General features: G+C 42.3%; 1 protein-coding gene across 4 annotated transcripts in view; it reads left to right on the top strand.

Moving 5' to 3' along the window:
* The window catches only part of LOC135520207 (inactive phospholipase C-like protein 2), a 59052-nt gene that overhangs the window by 10219 nt on the left and 31405 nt on the right, over positions 1 to 17428 (top strand). The window contains exon 1 of one of the 4 annotated variants that reach the window (XM_064945595.1): positions 4054 to 4188. The exons of the other annotated variants lie outside the window; for them this stretch is intronic. Within the exon in view, the coding sequence (XP_064801667.1) occupies positions 4156 to 4188 (33 nt within the window). The 5' untranslated portion in view covers positions 4054 to 4155. Of the gene's footprint in view, positions 1 to 4053; positions 4189 to 17428 lie in introns of those variants that run through there. 4 annotated transcript variants of the gene reach the window in all.

The following is a 17428-nucleotide window of genomic DNA, read 5'->3' as shown; positions in this document are numbered from 1 at the left end:
TTCAACCACTCCACAAATTTCTTGTCAACAAACCATAGTTTTGGCAAGTCGGTTAGGACATCTACTTTGTGCATGACACAAGTCATTTTTCAGCAATTGTTTACAGACAGATTATTTCACTTATAATTCACTGTATCACAAATCCAGTGGGTCAGAAGTGTACATATGCTAAGTTGACTGTGCCTTTAAACAGCCTGGAAAATTCGAGTAAATTATATTATGGTGTTAGAAGCTTCTGATAGGCTAATTGACATCATTTGAGTTAATTGGAGGTGTACCTGTGGATGTACACTGCTCAAAAAATAAAGGGAACACTAAAATAACACATCCTAGATCTGAATGAATGAAATATTCTTATGAAATACTTTTTTCTTTACATAGTTGAATGTGTTGACAACAAAATCACACATTATCAATGGAAATCAAATGTATCAACCCATGGAGGTCTGATCCAAATTTGATGTAATGTCTTTAAAACAAGTCAAAATGAGGCTCAGTAGTGTGTGTGGCCTCCATGTGCCTGTATGACCTCCCGACAACGCCTGGGCATGCTCCTGATAAGGTGGCGGATGGTCTCCTGAGGGATCTCCTCCCAGACCTGGACGAAAGCATCCGCCAACTCCTGGACAGTCTGTGGTGCAACGTGGCGTTGGTGGATGGAGCGAGACATGATGTCCCAGATGTGCTCAATTGGATTCAGGTCTGGGGAACGGGCGGGCCAGTCCATAGCATCAATGCCTTCCTCTTGCAGAAACCGCTGACACACTCCAGCCACATGAGGTCTAGCATTGTCTTGCATTAGGAGGAACCCAGGGCCAACCGCACCAGTATATGGTCTCACAAGGAGTCTGAGGATCTCATCTCGGTACCTAATGGCAGTCAGGCGACCTCTGGCGAGCACATGGAGGGCTGTGCGGCCCCCCAAAGAAATGACACCCCACACCATGACTGACCCACTGCCAAACCGGTCATGCTGGAGGATGTTGCAGGCAGCAGAACGTTCTCCACGGCGTCTCCAGACTCTGTCACATCTGTCACATCAAATCAAATTTTATTTGTCACATGCACATGGTTAGCAGATGTTAATGCGAGTGTAGCGAAATGCTTGTGCTTCTAGTTCCGACAATGCAGTAATAACCAACAAGTAATCTAACTAACAATTCCTAAACTACTGTCTTATACACAGTGTTAGGGGATAAAGAATATGTACAAAAGGATATATGAATGAGTGATGGTACAGAGCAGCATAGGCAAGATACAGTAGATGGTATCGAGTACAGTATATACATATGAGATGAGTATGTAAACAAAGTGGCATAGTTAAAGTGGCTAGTGATACATGTATTACATAAGGATGCAGTCGATATAGAGTACAGTATATACGTATGCATATGAGATGAATAATGTAGGGTAAGTAACATTATATAAGGTAGCATTGTTTAAAGTGGCTAGTGATATATTTACATCATTTCCCATCAATTCCCATTATTAAAGTGGCTGGAGTTGAGTCAGTGTCAGTGTGTTGGCAGCAGCCACTCAATGTTAGTGGTGGCTGTTTAACAGTCTGATGGCCTTGGGATAGAAGCTGTTTTTCAGTCTCTCGGTCCCAGCTTTGATGCACCTGTACTGACCTCGCCTTCTGGATGATAGCGGGGTGAACAGGCAGTGGCTCGGGTGGTTGATGTCCTTGATGATCTTTATGGCCTTCCTGTAACATCGGGTGGTGTAGGTGTCCTGGAGGGCAGGTAGTTTGCCCCCGGTGATGCGTTGTGCAGACCTCACTACCCTCTGGAGAGCCTTACGGTTGAGGGCGGAGCAGTTGCCGTACCAGGCGGTGATACAGCCCGCCAGGATGCTCTCGATTGTGCATCTGTAGAAGTTTGTGAGTGCTTTTGGTGACAAGCCAAATTTCTTCAGCCTCCTGAGGTTGAAGAGGCGCTGCTGCGCCTTCTTCACGATGCTGTCTGTGTGAGTGGACCAATTCAGTTTGTCTGTGATGTGTATGCCGAGGAACTTAAAACTTGCTACTCTCTCCACTACTGTTCCATCGATGTGGGTAGGGGGGTGTTCCCTCTGCTGGTTCCTGAAGTCCACAATCATCTCCTTAGTTTTGTTGATGTTGAGTGTGAGGTTATTTTCCTGACACCACACTCCGAGGGCCCTCACCTCCTCCCTGTAGGCCGTCTCGTCGTTGTTGGTAATCAAGCCTACCACTGTTGTGTCGTCCGCAAACTTGATGATTGAGTTGGAGGCGTGCGTGGCCACGCAGTCGTGGGTGAACAGGGAGTACAGGAGAGGGCTCAGAACGCACCCTTGTGGGGCCCCAGTGTTGAGGATCAGCGGAGAGGAGATGTTGTTACCTACCCTCACCACCTGGGGGCGGCCCGTCAGGAAGTCCAGTACCCAGTTGCACAGGGCGGGTTCGAGACCCAGGGTCTCGAGCTTGATGATGAGCTTGGAGGGTACTATGGTGTTGAATGCCGAGCTGTAGTCAATGAACAGCATTCTCACATAGGTATTGATCTTGTCCAGATGGGTTAGGGCAGTGTGCAGTGTGTATATACGGCTGTGATTATAATCGAAGAGAATTCTCTTGGTAGATAATGCGGTCTACATTTGATTGTGAGGAATTCTAAATCAGGTGAACAGAAGGATTTGAGTTCCTGTATGTTTCTTTCATCGCACCATGCCTCGTTAGCCATAAGGCATACACCCCCACCCCTCTTCTTGCCAGAAAGGTGTTTGTTTCTGTCGGCGCGATGCTATCCGTTGGCTGCACCGCTTCGGATAGCGTCTCTCCGGTGAGCCATGTTTCCGTGAAGCACAGAACGTTACAGTCTCTGATGTCCCTCTGGAATGCTACCCTTGCTCGGATTTCATCAACCTTGTTGTCAAGAGACTGGACATTGGCAAGAAGAATGCTAGGAAGTGGGGCACGATGTGCCCGTCTCCGTAGTCTGACCAGAAGACTGCCTCGTTTCCCTCTTTTTCGGAGTCGTTTTTTTGGGTCGCTGCATGCGATCCATTCCGTTGTCCTGTTTGTAAGGCAGAACACAGGATCCGCGTCGCGAAAAACATATTCTTGGTCGTACTGATGGTGAGTTGACGCTGATCTTATATACAGTAGTTCTTCTCGACTGTATGTAATGAAACCTAAGATGACCTGGGGTACTAATGTAAGAAATAACACGTAAAAAAACAAAGAACTGCATAGTTTCCTAGGAACGCGAAGCGAGGCGGCCATCTCTGTCGGCGCCGGAAGTTAGTGTGCTCAGTGTGAACCGGCTTTAATCTGTGAAGGGCACAGGGCGCCAGTGGCGAATTTGCCAATCTTTGTGTTCTCTGGCAAATGAAAAACGTTCTGCACGGTGTTGGGCTGTATTTCAGATTTGATTTATTTCATCACATTCCCAGTGGGTCAGAAGTTTACATACACTCAATTAGTATTTGGTAGCATTGCCTTTTTAAATTCTTTAACTTGGGACGGTAGACTTCCACAAGCTTCCCACAATAAGTTGGGTGAATTTTGGCCCATTCCTCCTGACAGAGCTGGTGTAACTGTGTCAGGTTTGTAGGCCTCCTTGCTCACACACGCAGTTCTGCCCACAAATTTTCTATAGGTTTGAGATCAGTTCTTTGTGATAGCCACTTCAATACCTTGACTTTTGTCCTTAAGCCATGTTGCCACAACTTTGGATGTATACTTGGGGTCATTGTACACATAGAAGACCCATTTGTGACCAAGCTTTTAACTTCCTGACTGATGTCTTGAGATGTTGATTTCAATATATTCACATAATTTTCTACCTGCATGATGCCGTCTATTTTGTGAAGTGCACCAGTCCCACCTGCAGCAAAGCACCCCCACAACATGATGCTGCCACCCCCGTGCTTCACGGTTGGGGTGGTGTTCTTCAGCTTGCAAGCCTCCTTTTTCCTCCAAACATAATGGTCATTATAGCCAAACAGTTAATCTTTAGGAGACAGAACGCATCTCCTTCCTGAGCGGTATGACGGCTGAGTCATCCCATGCTGTTTATACTTGCGTACTATTATTTGTTTAGATGAACATGGTACCCTGAGGCATTGGGAAATTGCTCCCAAGGATAAACCAGACTTGTTTTTTTGTTGTTGTCTTTGCTGATTTCTTTTACCATGATGTCAAGCATAGAGGCACTGAGTTTGAAGGTAGGCCTTGAAATGCATCCACAGGTACACCTCCAGTTGACTCAAATGATGGCAATTAGCCTTGGAAGCTTCTAAAGCCATAACATCATTTTCTGGAATTTTCAAAGCTGTTTAAAGGCACAGTCAACTCGGTGTATGTAAACTTCTGACCCATTGGAATTGTGATACAGTGAATTATAAGTGAAATAATCTGTCTGTAAACAATTGTTGGAAAAATTACTTGTCATTCAAGTCCTAACCGACTTGCCAAAACTATGGTTTGTTAAAAGGAAATTTGTGGAGTGGATGAAAAACAAGTTTTAATGACTCCAATCTTAGTGTATGTAAACTTCTGACTTCAACTGTATATTTTTTTCTCTTGCTTTGTCTGCTCTTTTTCAATGTTATGTCTATCTTTGATAAGCTACCCAGGAAAGGGCTGAAAATAGCCCATTATTAATATATGTAGCCTTAGAAATAAGTTTCATGACATCAGTAACTTGCTAACATCAGATAACATTCATATATTAGCCATTTCTGAGACTCACTTCGATAATTCATTTGATACATCAGTAGCAATACAAGGATATAACATTTCTAGAAGAGACAGAAATGCGTATGGGGTAAGAGTTGCTGTATATATTCAGAGCCTTATCCCTGTAATGCTTAGAGAAGATCTCATGTCATGTGTTATTGAAGTGTTGTGGTTGCAGGTTCACTTTGTACTTCTAAAGCCGTCTTTTGAGGTGTTGCTATAGGCTACCAAGTGCTAACAGTCAGTATCTAAATAATATGTGGGAAATGTTTGATAGTGTATGTGCTGTAAACAGAGAGGTCTACTTTCTTGGGGACCTGAATATTGACTGGTTTTCATCAAGCTGATGATAAAAATATTTGTTGGTCTGATGTGATTAATGAGGAGCACCCAGACGCTGCACTTTATGAATTTATGAATTTGCTTCTTCCAATTATTGATGAACATGCATCTGTTAAACTGAACTGTTAAGGGCCCATGAATGGGGCAAAAGGAGGGGCTAATAAGTCTGTCTGTACATCTGACTGGCTTACTTACTGCAAATTGAGAAATGATGGGATTAAACTTAACAAAAAGAAGAAACTTTATTATGAAGCCAAGATCAATGATATAAGGAATGATGGAAAGAAACTGTTGTGGCTGTTGAACAAGTTGAGGAGACTAACTTACTTGGTCTTACCTTAGATTGTAAACTGTCACGGTCAAAACATATAGATTCAATGGTTGAAAAGATGGGGAGAGGTCTGGCTGTAAAAAAGGGATGCTCTGCTTTTTTGATGCCACACTCCAAAAAGCAAGTTCTGCAGGCTCTAGTTTAGTCTAATCTTGATTATTGTCCAGTCGTGTTGTCCAGTGCTGCAAGGAAGGACCTAGTTAAGCTGCAGCTGGCCCAGAACAGAGTGGCACGTTTTAATTGTAATCAGAGGGCTGATATAAATACTATGCATGCCAGTCTCTCTTGGCTGAGAGTTGAGGAGAGACTGACTGCTTTACTTCTTCTTTTTATGTGTTGAAAATCCCAAATTGTTTGCCTATTCAATTTACACACAGCTCTGACACACACACTTATCCCACCAGACATTCCACCAGGGTTTTTATCGTAGTCCCAAAATCCAGAACAAATTCAAGAATACGTACAGTATTGCAGAGAACTTCCTTCCATCTCATATTGCTCAAATAAACGGCAAACCTGGTTTCAAAACACAGATAAAGCAACACCTCGCGGCACAACGCCTCTCCCCTATTTGACCTAGATAGTTTGTATGCATTGATATGTAGGCTATGTGTGCCTTTAAAAAATGTTTTTATGTAGTTTTGTTCTTGTCTCATGTCATTCTGTATTATGTTTCATGTTTTGTGTGGACCCCAGGAACTGTAGCTGCTGCTTTTGCAACAGCTAATTGGGATCCTTATAAAATACCAGAAGTCCAAATGCCCATTTCCATGGCTAATTTAGGAAAGGGACCATTTTAGCTAGTTTGCCACCGGAGGACAACACATCGAGATGCAACAATTCAATCAAGTTGTTTCTGTCTGACGTTTGCTCTCAATGCGATTTGTTAGGAGTGACGCCAAACCCAAACTGGCTTCCATTGACACTTTTTTAAGTATATATATATATATTTATTTTTTGGGGGGGGTGTGCCAGGACCATTGGCAGTTGAGCTCAAACTGATTGGCTATTATTTTATAAAAAATGTTTAATCAAGAGGCCAAATACTTGCTGGCTTCCCTTGCATTCAATGCTACGGGCTGCGACAATGTCATACACTTTCAGTCAAGACCGCATCAGATAGATGGCCAACAGAGACAGAGGGGTGCTGTTTCGCTCGCTCAAATGCTTTCTCAAGTGAGATACATTCAGCCTCCTGTGATTTGAAGGAAAATTATGAAACACAGAGATGAAAGATTCTAAATTATTTGCAATGTTTTCTTTTTGGGGGAAGTCTGGCTACCCTTCGCATCCACAAATACACACCACTGGAAGACTGTCTATCCCCCATGTACCAACTTCCCTTGAGAAAATTGGAATGTCAGACTTACTGCCATTTTTTTCTTATGTACTGTCTCTCAGCACCTGCTTAACCACACCAGGATTACACTGGCATTTTACCAAACCACATGCTGTTATCCACCATGAGGACTTATGGCATTACCTTTTCAGTTGAAATATTGCGTGCCACTGTTTTGAGTGTTGCTTAATTTACCAAAATGCCAATCTCTGTTTGGGCTCCAACGGCATCAGCCAAAACTGTATTTTTTTGTCACTGATTTAAAGATCTTCTGTCACCATTCCTGGTCTGGGTGCTGTATCAAGTTGCTTACTGTGTGCTGTATTTGTTCCAGACGACTCGCTACACTTTACCAAGCCTGCAGTATTATTTATTCATTTATCCACTAAGATGTCACTCATTTACAGGGCTGTGGACTTGACGGAGAGCTACCGGCTATAACCTATTATTTCAGGGGGACCACAGATGACTTGGCAGTACTCAAGTGGCTTTACCAGGGTAAAGTTTGTAGTAGACCACCATTAATGGAAGGGTAGTGCATAAGAGTGTGAACACAGGTATACACATTTCTGACACCTTCAATTATTAACAGATCTTAGCACCTGTCTGATTTTTGTAGAGCGGAATTTATAATTATTTGTACATTGCAAAATGTACAAAAAGTAATTCCAAAAATAAATTATATTTGAAAAGAATAATTTTGTAAATATTTTACATTGACATGATCACATCTCTCTTTTTATTTGTGGGAATACTTGTAGAAATGTTTACATCACTACAAAATATTTAAAAAGTTGACTATAAACCTTGCCAAAATATTTCAAACTACTTAGGTATTTAGGTATTTTTTAATGTTAATAATCTATCAAATTGTAGACAGGTCTATCTGTGTTCAATACAGGAAGACCACAAACCATGCTACTTTTCACGTCTTGCGCACTCTCAACAGTGTTGCCCAGTTCCTAGATGGTCTACTTCTTCATTGCACAAATGAATAACCTCAACCAAATTCCAAAGACTGGTGACATTCAGTGGAAGCGGTAGGAACTGAAAAGATGTTCCTAAGAAATATAATTTGCCAATGAGAACTCGGTGAACAGACGGACCAAGAAAAAAAAATTCTGAATGGTTAGTCCTCGGGGTTTTGCCTGCTACATTAGTTCTGTTATACTCAGACATGATTCAAACAGTTTTGAGTGTTTTCTTTCCAAATCTAATAATAATATGCATATATTATATTCCTGGCATGAGTAGCAGGAAGTTGAAATTGGGCACGCTATTTATTCAAAAGTGAAAATGCTGCCCCCTATACCTTAAGAAGTTAACATGCTATTGAACCCAGCATTTCTCTCATGTTGTTTTTTTAAAAATCATTTTTTAAATGTTATTGTCCAGCAGCCGAAGGCATAATCCTAGTCATAGCTTTTGAGAATGTTGTCTTCCGTCTAATTGCATTTTGCAACATTCACGTGTAGCCTACAGCCATGTGTGCACTGTTGAGCTTTATAATATGAAAATATAAAACTCATCAACATTTTTTAAGCTAAATGATCCGATCTGTCCTCCCAGAACTGTCCCCAGAGCCCGTTTTGAACCAAATACACATTTTTTTTATTGCCTCCAATTTCAATCCCTGGAGGGACTTAATCTACAAAGGCATAAAAAGTATTTGATTGTAATGTTGCAATATTTTATAGGCTACCAATGGTGGCCAACCATCCTTCAGGAGAGCCTTTAAAAGGGTTGTGTTGTATTTTGAGACATGCTGGAATATGCAAAGAAGCCAATTGACGGAGTGGAGCCTCCATTTTTGTCTGATTCTCTATGTTAAAAAATATAGTAACGCATTTCATTTTGTGAAGTGGTTCCTTGCATTTTTGCAATGATGTAAAAATGGTGCTATTTGTCCTATGGATGACTGATTTTTGTATCTAAAATAGTTAATGTCAGGCCCTTATATGGGTCTCACCCCCCACCGGTGGCCGCCAAAGTTTCCTGGTGGGTCACAGGACTTTCCTTGATTTGAGGGGCAAAACATGTTTTAAATTATGAATCGTTGTAGATCGGTTTATACAATTTATATCTCTGCAACGCTTTAGGCTAGAAACAAGCGGTTTTTGTCTTTTGGTTTGTGTCTGATGTTCAGAAGCTGAGTTACAACCTTCTAAAGTCGGAGTGTATATATTTTTTACTTGTGAAGTCATCTTATACAATGTGTGACTCTGTCGCAATCAGTTGATCTTAATAAACAATAAACAATAATAAAATGGACGGGGGACATTTTTTCGAATGTGAAAAGATAATAAAAAATAACTGGATTAAAGGACTCAAACCTCTTGATAAAATAGCTGTGACAGTGTCTGTGAAGTTGCTTAGCTTCCTCACACACTGGGGATGTATCCATTGATTGCATCACTCAAATCACACTCTGTGTGAGGAGTGCATCGGGGCTTGACTGGAGCTAAATCAATCCATTTGGATTTGGGTAGCTTCAGGGGCTCTATCGACGTCCTGTTGCTGCAGCAGTTCTCTTCTGACTGCCTGTCTCTGTTTTGTAAAGCCTGTCTGATTGGTAACCCAGCTTGGCCCTTTGTCATTCTGCTTTCCTAAAGCTCAGTATTTGATCATGCAAGGGCTGTATGTTCGTTATGAAATAAGAAGTGGTTGGTGTATTGCAGTGTTTCCCAACCTCTCCTCGGGACCCAAAGAGGTGCACATTTAGTTTTTTGCCCAAGCACTAAATGACTGATTCAACTAATCATCAAGCTTTGATGATTTGAATCAACTGTGTAGTGCTAGGGCAAAAAACTAAACGTGCACCTCTTTGGGTCCCGAGGACAGAGGTTGGGAAACACTGGTGTAGTGGAAATGGCCCAATTCACTGGGGTTGGTAATTACTTAGTCTTAGAACACTCACGTTACTTAGTCTTACATAAATTCACATGTGAATGTGAGTGTTCTATCACTGTAGTCAATGTTTTTGAAGTAGCTGTGAACTAATTGAAATGGGAAATCTGAATACTGCAGTAGAAAAGAACCAGGCCCAGATAATTACCACTACAGGTGTGCCTTTTGTGTGAGGCACCCAGTGAGGAAACCATCAGGGTTTTGGAGCTGCTTCTGTGTTTACTGTTTTTGTTAGTTCACTTTTGGATTGCATTACCAGCTGGTTTTTGTCCTGAGATTCTGTCCTCATCTGACAATATACTGCGCTGAAAACCACAGACCACGAGTCGGATTTCTAACTTTGGCTATGCGACTGTGCGTCGGAGAACGAGGGAGAGAAACGCCGGGGAGAAGGCAAGGTCGCCGTGCCCTGCTCCCAAAGGTCATTTCCTCTCCAATATGTGTTTACTCGCCTCAATCGACGAGCTACATCTTCTGATTAGAACAAAAAAGGACTTCTCTGTCATTTCTGTTTCACTGAATCTTGGCTAAATGACGACACACCTGAAGCTGCTGTGGATATACCAGGCTTCCAGCTATACCGGGCTGATAGTGTACCAGAGCTGTGCAAAAAAATCTTATGGTGGCGCTGTATGCTTTTTACGTCAAACAACATTGATGCAATGATGTCACTTTACTGGCGAAATCTTGATCTCCTGACTTGATCTTTTGACTTCCTGAATTATTTTCATCAACTGCCATCTGTTTTATTTCACCACGTCCCCGCCCCCCTTGTTTTGGGGTTCCGACATCCCCCACAGATAATTGTCATGTATAGGGACTTTTTAACAGGACAATCTACTCCAAAATGAATGAAAATAAAATTATGCTGATACATCTGAAATTATATTTCCACCTCTAGAAATGATTCAAATTTTTGTTGTTAGAATTATTTGAACATTGAGCCTATGCATGGTCCATATTATCAGGTATGCTAATTGCAATAAGCATTACCACCTGGAGTTGAGCTGTTGCGGTGACTGTATTACCACCACACCGGCGGTCACGAAGGCAGTCAAATCCCATGGAATTAGTCTTCTTTAAGCTCTCATGCTGCTGATGGTCATTAGTAGCCTACCAAACTTGCTGACTGCCTGGTACTCAGCACTCGTTTGTCCCTCTAATCACTCCGACATCAATGCAAATGTAATCGAAAATCTAATCATGAGCTCATGTTGCGCATCATTTCTATAGGCTATACAATTGCGTGTGAAAACAGAGTGATTGCCTCTACTAAAAAGAGGAGTATCTTATCAGCTTTCTATAGGCTAGGCCTACTTTTCCCCCTTTTTTTCTCAACATTCCTAATATTAAGCACAATGCTTATCTTTACAACAGGAGTATAGCCTACCTGGCTGGCATGAAAATGAACCACGGGTAAAGTGTCCTCCATTCCCTATTTAAGTGCATAGATGACATGTATTTTTCCCACTACCCCTGATTTGAGACAGGTGCGTGATTAATGGCCCTTTGTAAATCAAAACACATTTCACACATTATTTAGTATATGTAAAGACAAGATTACATCAAGAATAATCTGATGGGTGACAATATGAATGACATATTATAACTTGTGAATAATGCCCAGCATAAGGCAAGAAACTGCCTTTTTTTTGCGACTTTGTCGAATCATAGTTGCACACCTCATAGTATAGTCCATAGGCCTATATGTTTTGATAAGGTTTGTATCACTAAAGTGGGCAAATAACTTCTTAAAATTAAGCACATTAATCCGCTTTACAAAGGGTGTGGAGCCTAACTGGCATACATAAGCAGTGCGTGAGTTTCAAGTTTAGGGAAGATCATTTCCACCATAAAAATGCACCTTTGTAAAAAAAAGTATTACATGCATAATAACATTTGCGGTGACTTTTGATAATGGTGTTTTCCCGCTAATGGAACATTCATGCTTATAGCATACTGCCATGTGCACATTTATGCTCTTATAATATGAAGAAATAAACTATTTGGCTATCAACATTTTAAGCTAAACGTTCTGGTCTGTTACATCAGCCACATTGCGTAAAAACATTTTTTTTATGCTGGTGGATGTATGCATTTGGGATCTTATCGCATCCCAAAACTGTCCCAGACGGTTTGGAATATTTATTTCTCACACAGAATAGAAAAGGTCAACTTTTGTACTATGGTGGATAGATTGACATAGGCTGGTGTTTTTGCTGTTCGTTAGGCCTACTCATCTTGTTGGCTGCCGAAAAGTAAATGTGGACAGTTCTTCCAATATCTTCAATATGCACCTCGGAATTAGATGAGGCGTGCAGTTGCGTCCCCGATGTGTCTGTCTTCACTTGTAGCCTGTGAGAAAGACCTGATCACGTGATGGAGTGCCATGTGAGTGAGAGGTGCTTCATAGCGCGCAACACTCGGGGAGAAGGGCACAACGCAGCATTCCAGGCCAAGGGTACAATGGCCACTGGCCGCAAAAGGCGTGGATTTTTTTAGGGTGCATTACGGCCACACAAAGTGGATGCCGCTGTGAAATTCGAGGCATTATCAAGTGCTTGTCATTGTATGAGAGACTGATGAAGTGTGTACAGCCTGTGAAAAAAAACAGCAGAGCTCATGCCTTTTCAAGCAATTATTTTCAAATCATCATTAGTTGCATCATGCAGGCATACACTGTGTTAAAAATCTAAACATATAGCCCACCTTTTGTATAACTAAAGTTACATTAAGAACGTTAATTATTCACAGAGCAGTACCTATTTCTTTGTTAACCTCTCTAGGCAACCCGACGCGCTTGCGTCCCACCTTGCCAACAATGAATGCAAATGCGCTACACCAAATGCTAATAGCACTCGTTAAAACTCAAACTTTCATTAAAATTCACATACAGGGTACTCAATTCAAGCTACACTCGTTGTGAATCTAGCCAACGAGTCAGATTTGTAAAATGCTTTTCGGCGAAAGCATGAGTAGCTATTATCTGATAGCAGGCAACACGCCGAAATACCAGAAGGGACATAAACAAAGGAATTAGCGTAGCCGGCGCTACACAAAACGCAGAAATAAAATATAAAACATTCATTACCTTTGACGAGATTCTTTGGTGGCACTCCTATATGTCCCATAAACATCACTTTCGGGTCTTTTTTTCGATTAAATCGGTCCATATATACCCTAAATATTGATCTATGAAATGTGTGATCCAGGAAAAATACTTTTCTAATCCAACTTTAGGTATTAGTAAACGTTAATAATCTATCAAATTGATCACGGGGCGATGTGTATTCAATAGCTCCACGTCTTGATCTCATGGTCGAAAATTTCTCCTCCAAAACATCCTGTCGGAGACCGGAAGGAATGGGCTCTCTCTTACTCGTTTGACCAAGAAACAAAGCCCAGGCAATTGACAAGACTGGCGACATCGTGTGGAAGCTGTAGGATTTGCAATCTCAGCCCTATGTAATTTGGTTTCCCATTAACAATACATGCAAGTGGCGCATTGATACTTTTTCCAGTTTTCAGTGATCAGTTTGTCTTGCGCTTTTCGATGAAACACAGGCTCTGTTATAGTCACAGCTGTGATTTAACCAGTTTTAGAAACGTCAAAGTGTTTTCTATGCACACATACTAATCATATGCATATACTATATTCCTGGCATGAGTAGCAGGACGCTGAAATGTTGCGCGATTTTTAACAGAATGTTCGAAAAAGTAGGGGGTAGGCTTAACAGGTTTTAACCGCTCAACACAGAATAGCCTCATGTGCGCACTCCCTCAAATTGTTTGGAGAAAATATCCTTTCTATTTTATTGAGTTTTGTTCAATTGTATTTTTTATACTATAAAATCATATAAAATAATGCCACGGAATTCTAAACAAATCTTGTCTGCTAAATTAATTAGTGTAGAGTACAGCCATTTGGCATAGCCATGTCAGGACTTAACATAAAGACAACTCAGAGTATGCTACATTTTCTTCATATCATGCTTCTTTAGACCTGTTCCACATTGATCTTCCCACTCAGTCTATGCACCCTGCACTTTCATCCTAGACTGCACACATTGCTATCTGCACTGCCTTTGGGCTCTGCTACAGACTGACTCCCACACCCAGTGCCTTCGGAAAGTATTCAGACCCCTTGACCTTATCCACAATTTGTTAAAAAATTCTGAAATTTTCATCCCTAACTACAACATTTTCAGACAAGACAGAACTGCCAAAGGGGACGGTGTTGCAATCTACTGCAAAGATAGCCTGCATAGTTCTGTCCTACTATCCAGGTCTGTACCCAAACAATATGAACTTCTACTTTTAAAAATCCACCTCTCTAAAAACAAGCCTCTCACCGTTGCCGCCTGCTATAGACCACCCTCTGCCCCCAGCTGTGCTCTGGACACCATATGTGAACTGATTGCCCCCCATCTATCTTCAGAGCTTGTGCTGCTGGGCGACCTAAACTGGAACATGCTTAACACCCCAGCCATCCTACAATCTAAGCTTGATGCCCTCAATCTTACACAAATTATCAATGAACGTACCAGGTACCCCCCAAAGCCGTAAACACGGGCACCCTCATAGATATCATCCTAACCAACTTGCCCTTTAAATACACCTCTGCTGTCTTCAACCAAGATCTCAGCGATCACTGCCTCATTGCCTGCATCCGTAATGGGTCAGCGGTCAAACGCTCCCTGAAACACTTCAGCGAGCAGCCCTTTCTAATCGACCTGGCCGGGGTATCCTGGAAGGATATTGATCTCATCCCGTCAGTGGTTATTTTTTAAAAATGCCTTCCTAAACATCTTAAATAAGCATGCCCCATTCAAGAAATTTAGAACCAGGAACAGATATAGCCCTTGGTTCTCCCCAGACCTAACTGCCCTTAACCAACACAAAAACATCCTATGGCGTTCTGCATTAGCATTGAACAGCCCACGTGATATGCAGCTTTTCAGGGAAGCTAGAAACCATTATACACAGGCAGTTAGAAAAGCCAAGGCTTGCTTTTTCAGGCAGAAATTTGCTTCCTGCAACACTAACTCAAAAAAGTTCTGGGACACTGTAAAGTCCATGGAGAATAAGAACACCTCCGCCCAGCTGCCCACTGCACTGAAGATAGGAAACACTGTCACCACTGATAAATCCACTATAATTGAGAATTCCGATAAGCATTTTTCTACGGCTGGCCATGCTTTCCACCTGGCTACCCCTACTTTGGTCAACAGCACTGCACCCCCCACAGCAACTCGCCCAAGCCTTCCCCATTTCTCCTTCTCCCAAATCCAGTCAGCTGATGTTCTGAAAAAGCGGCAAAATCTGGACCTCTACAAATCAGCCGGACTAGACAATCTGGACCCTTTCTTTTAAAATGATCTGCCAAAATTGTTGCCACCCCTATTACTAGCCTGTTCACCCTCTCTTTCGTGTCGTCTGAGATTCCCAAAGATTGGAAAGCAGCTGCGGTCATCCCCCTCTTCAAAGGGGCGGACACTCTTGACCCAAACTGCTACAGACCTATATCTATCCTACCCTGCCTTTCTAAGGTCTTCGAAAGCCAAGTCAACAAACAGATTACCGACCATTTTGAATCTCACCATACCCTCTCTGCTATGCAATCTGGTTTCAGAGCTGGTCATGGGTGCACCTCAGCCACACTCAAGGTCCTAAACGATATCTTAACCGCCATCAATAAGAAACATTACTGTGCAGCCGTATTCATTGATCTGGCCAAGGCTTTCGACTCTGTCAATCACCACATCCTCATCGGCAGACTCGACAGCCTTGGTTTCTCAAATGATTGCCTCACCTGGTTCACCAACTACTTCTCTGATAGAGTTCAGTGTGGCAAATCGGAGGGTCTGTTATCCGGACCTCTGGCGGTCTCTATGGGGGTGCCACAGGGTTCAATTCTTGGACCGACTCTCTTCTCTGTATACATCAATGATGTCGCTCTTGCTGCTGGTGAGTATCTGATCCACCTCTACGCAGGCGACACCAAACTGTATACTTCTCACCCTTCTTTGGACACTGTGTTAGCAACCCTCCAGGCAAGCTTCAATACCATACAACTCTCCTTCCAGACCCACGTCAAACATCTCCAATCCAAAGTTAAATCTAGAATTGGCTTCCTATTTCGCAACAATGCATCCTTCACTCATGCTGTCAAACATACCCTTGTAAAACTGACCATCCTACCAATCCTCGACTTCGGCGATGTAATTTACAAAATAGCCTCCAATACCCTTGGATGCAGTCTATCACAGTGCCATCTGTTTTGTCACCAAAGCCCCATATACTACCCACCATTGCGACCTGTACGCTCTCGTTGGCTGGCCCTCGCTTCATACTCGTCGCCAAACCCACTGGCTCCATGTCATCTACAAGACCCTGCTAGGTAAAGTCCCCTGTAGCACGTGCTCCAGCAGGTATATCTCTCTGGTCACCCTCAAAACCAATTCTTTCTTTGGCCGTCTCTCCTTCCTGTTCTCTGCTGCCAATGACTGGAACGAACTACAAAAATCTCTGAAACTGGAAACACTTATCTCCCTCACTAGCTTTAAGCACCAGCTGTCAGAGCAGCTCACAAATTACTGCACATGTACATAGCCCACCTATAATTTAGCCCAAACAACTACCTCTTTCCACTACTGTATTTATTTTATTTATTTATTTTGCACCTTTGCACCCCATTATTTTTATTTCTACTTTGCACATTCTTCCACTGCAAATCTACCATTCCAGTGTTTTACTTGCTATATTGTATTTACTTTGCCACCATGGCCTTTTTTTGCCTTTACCTCCCTTATCTCACCTCATTTGCTCACATCGTAAATAGACTTGTTGATGCTGTATTATTGACTGTATGTTTGTTTTACTCCATGTGTAACTCTGTGTTGTCCTATGTGTCGAACTCTTTTGCTTTATCTTGGCCAGGTCGCAATTGTAAATGAGAACTTGTTCTCAACTTGCCTACCTGGTTAAATAATAAAAAATGGTTACAGCCTTATTCTAAAATGTATTACATAGGTTTTCCCCCCCTCATGAATCTACTCACAATACCCCATAATAAAGCAAAAACAGGTTTTTAGAAAATGTTGCAAATTGAACTATCACAATTACATAAGTATTCAGACTCTTTACTCAGTACTTTGTTGAAACACCTTTTGGCAGTGATTACAGCCTTGAGTCTTCTTGGGTATGACGCTACAAGCTTGACACATGTATTTGTGGAGTTTCTCCCAATCTTCTCTGCAGATCCTCTCCAAGCTTTGTCCGGTTGAATGGGGAGTGTCGATGCACAGGTATTTTCAGGCCTCCAGAGAAGTTTGTTCGGGTTCAAGTCCGGGCTCTGGCTGGGCCACTCAAGGACATTCAGAAACTTGTCCTGAAGCCACTACTGCGTTGTCTTGGTTGTGTGCTTAGGGTCTTTGTCCTTTTGGAAGGTGAACCTTTGCCCCAGTCTGAGGTCCTGAGCGCTGTGGAGTAGCGGTGACTCCTAGCCTATTAATGCATCTAAATTACCCTTTATATAGTAAAACCTAAGCCAGCATGGCTGACTCCTAATGGCTGTTTTCAGATGTGCTCTTTAACATGTGACTATGGTCTCAATCTGCTCTGTGGATGTGAATGTGAATGAACCCTGGTGTTTGAAGGATGAGAGTGGTAGATGAGGTTACAGACTGTGGGGCACGAGCCTTCTCCACATAGGGAGGCTTCTTCACGTTGTTTTTCGGGGTGGGGGGAAAGTTTAGTCTGGGCTCAGGTATCAAAGCCAATGCTCTTTTCCCTTTTGAACGTTTGA

The sequence above is a fragment of the Oncorhynchus masou genome, chromosome 29 (assembly GCF_036934945.1).
Source record: "Oncorhynchus masou masou isolate Uvic2021 chromosome 29, UVic_Omas_1.1, whole genome shotgun sequence".
NCBI classification, from domain to species: domain Eukaryota; kingdom Metazoa; phylum Chordata; class Actinopteri; order Salmoniformes; family Salmonidae; genus Oncorhynchus; species Oncorhynchus masou.
Note: the sequence above shows the minus strand (reverse complement) of the source record. Positions and strands in the feature narration are given on the sequence as shown.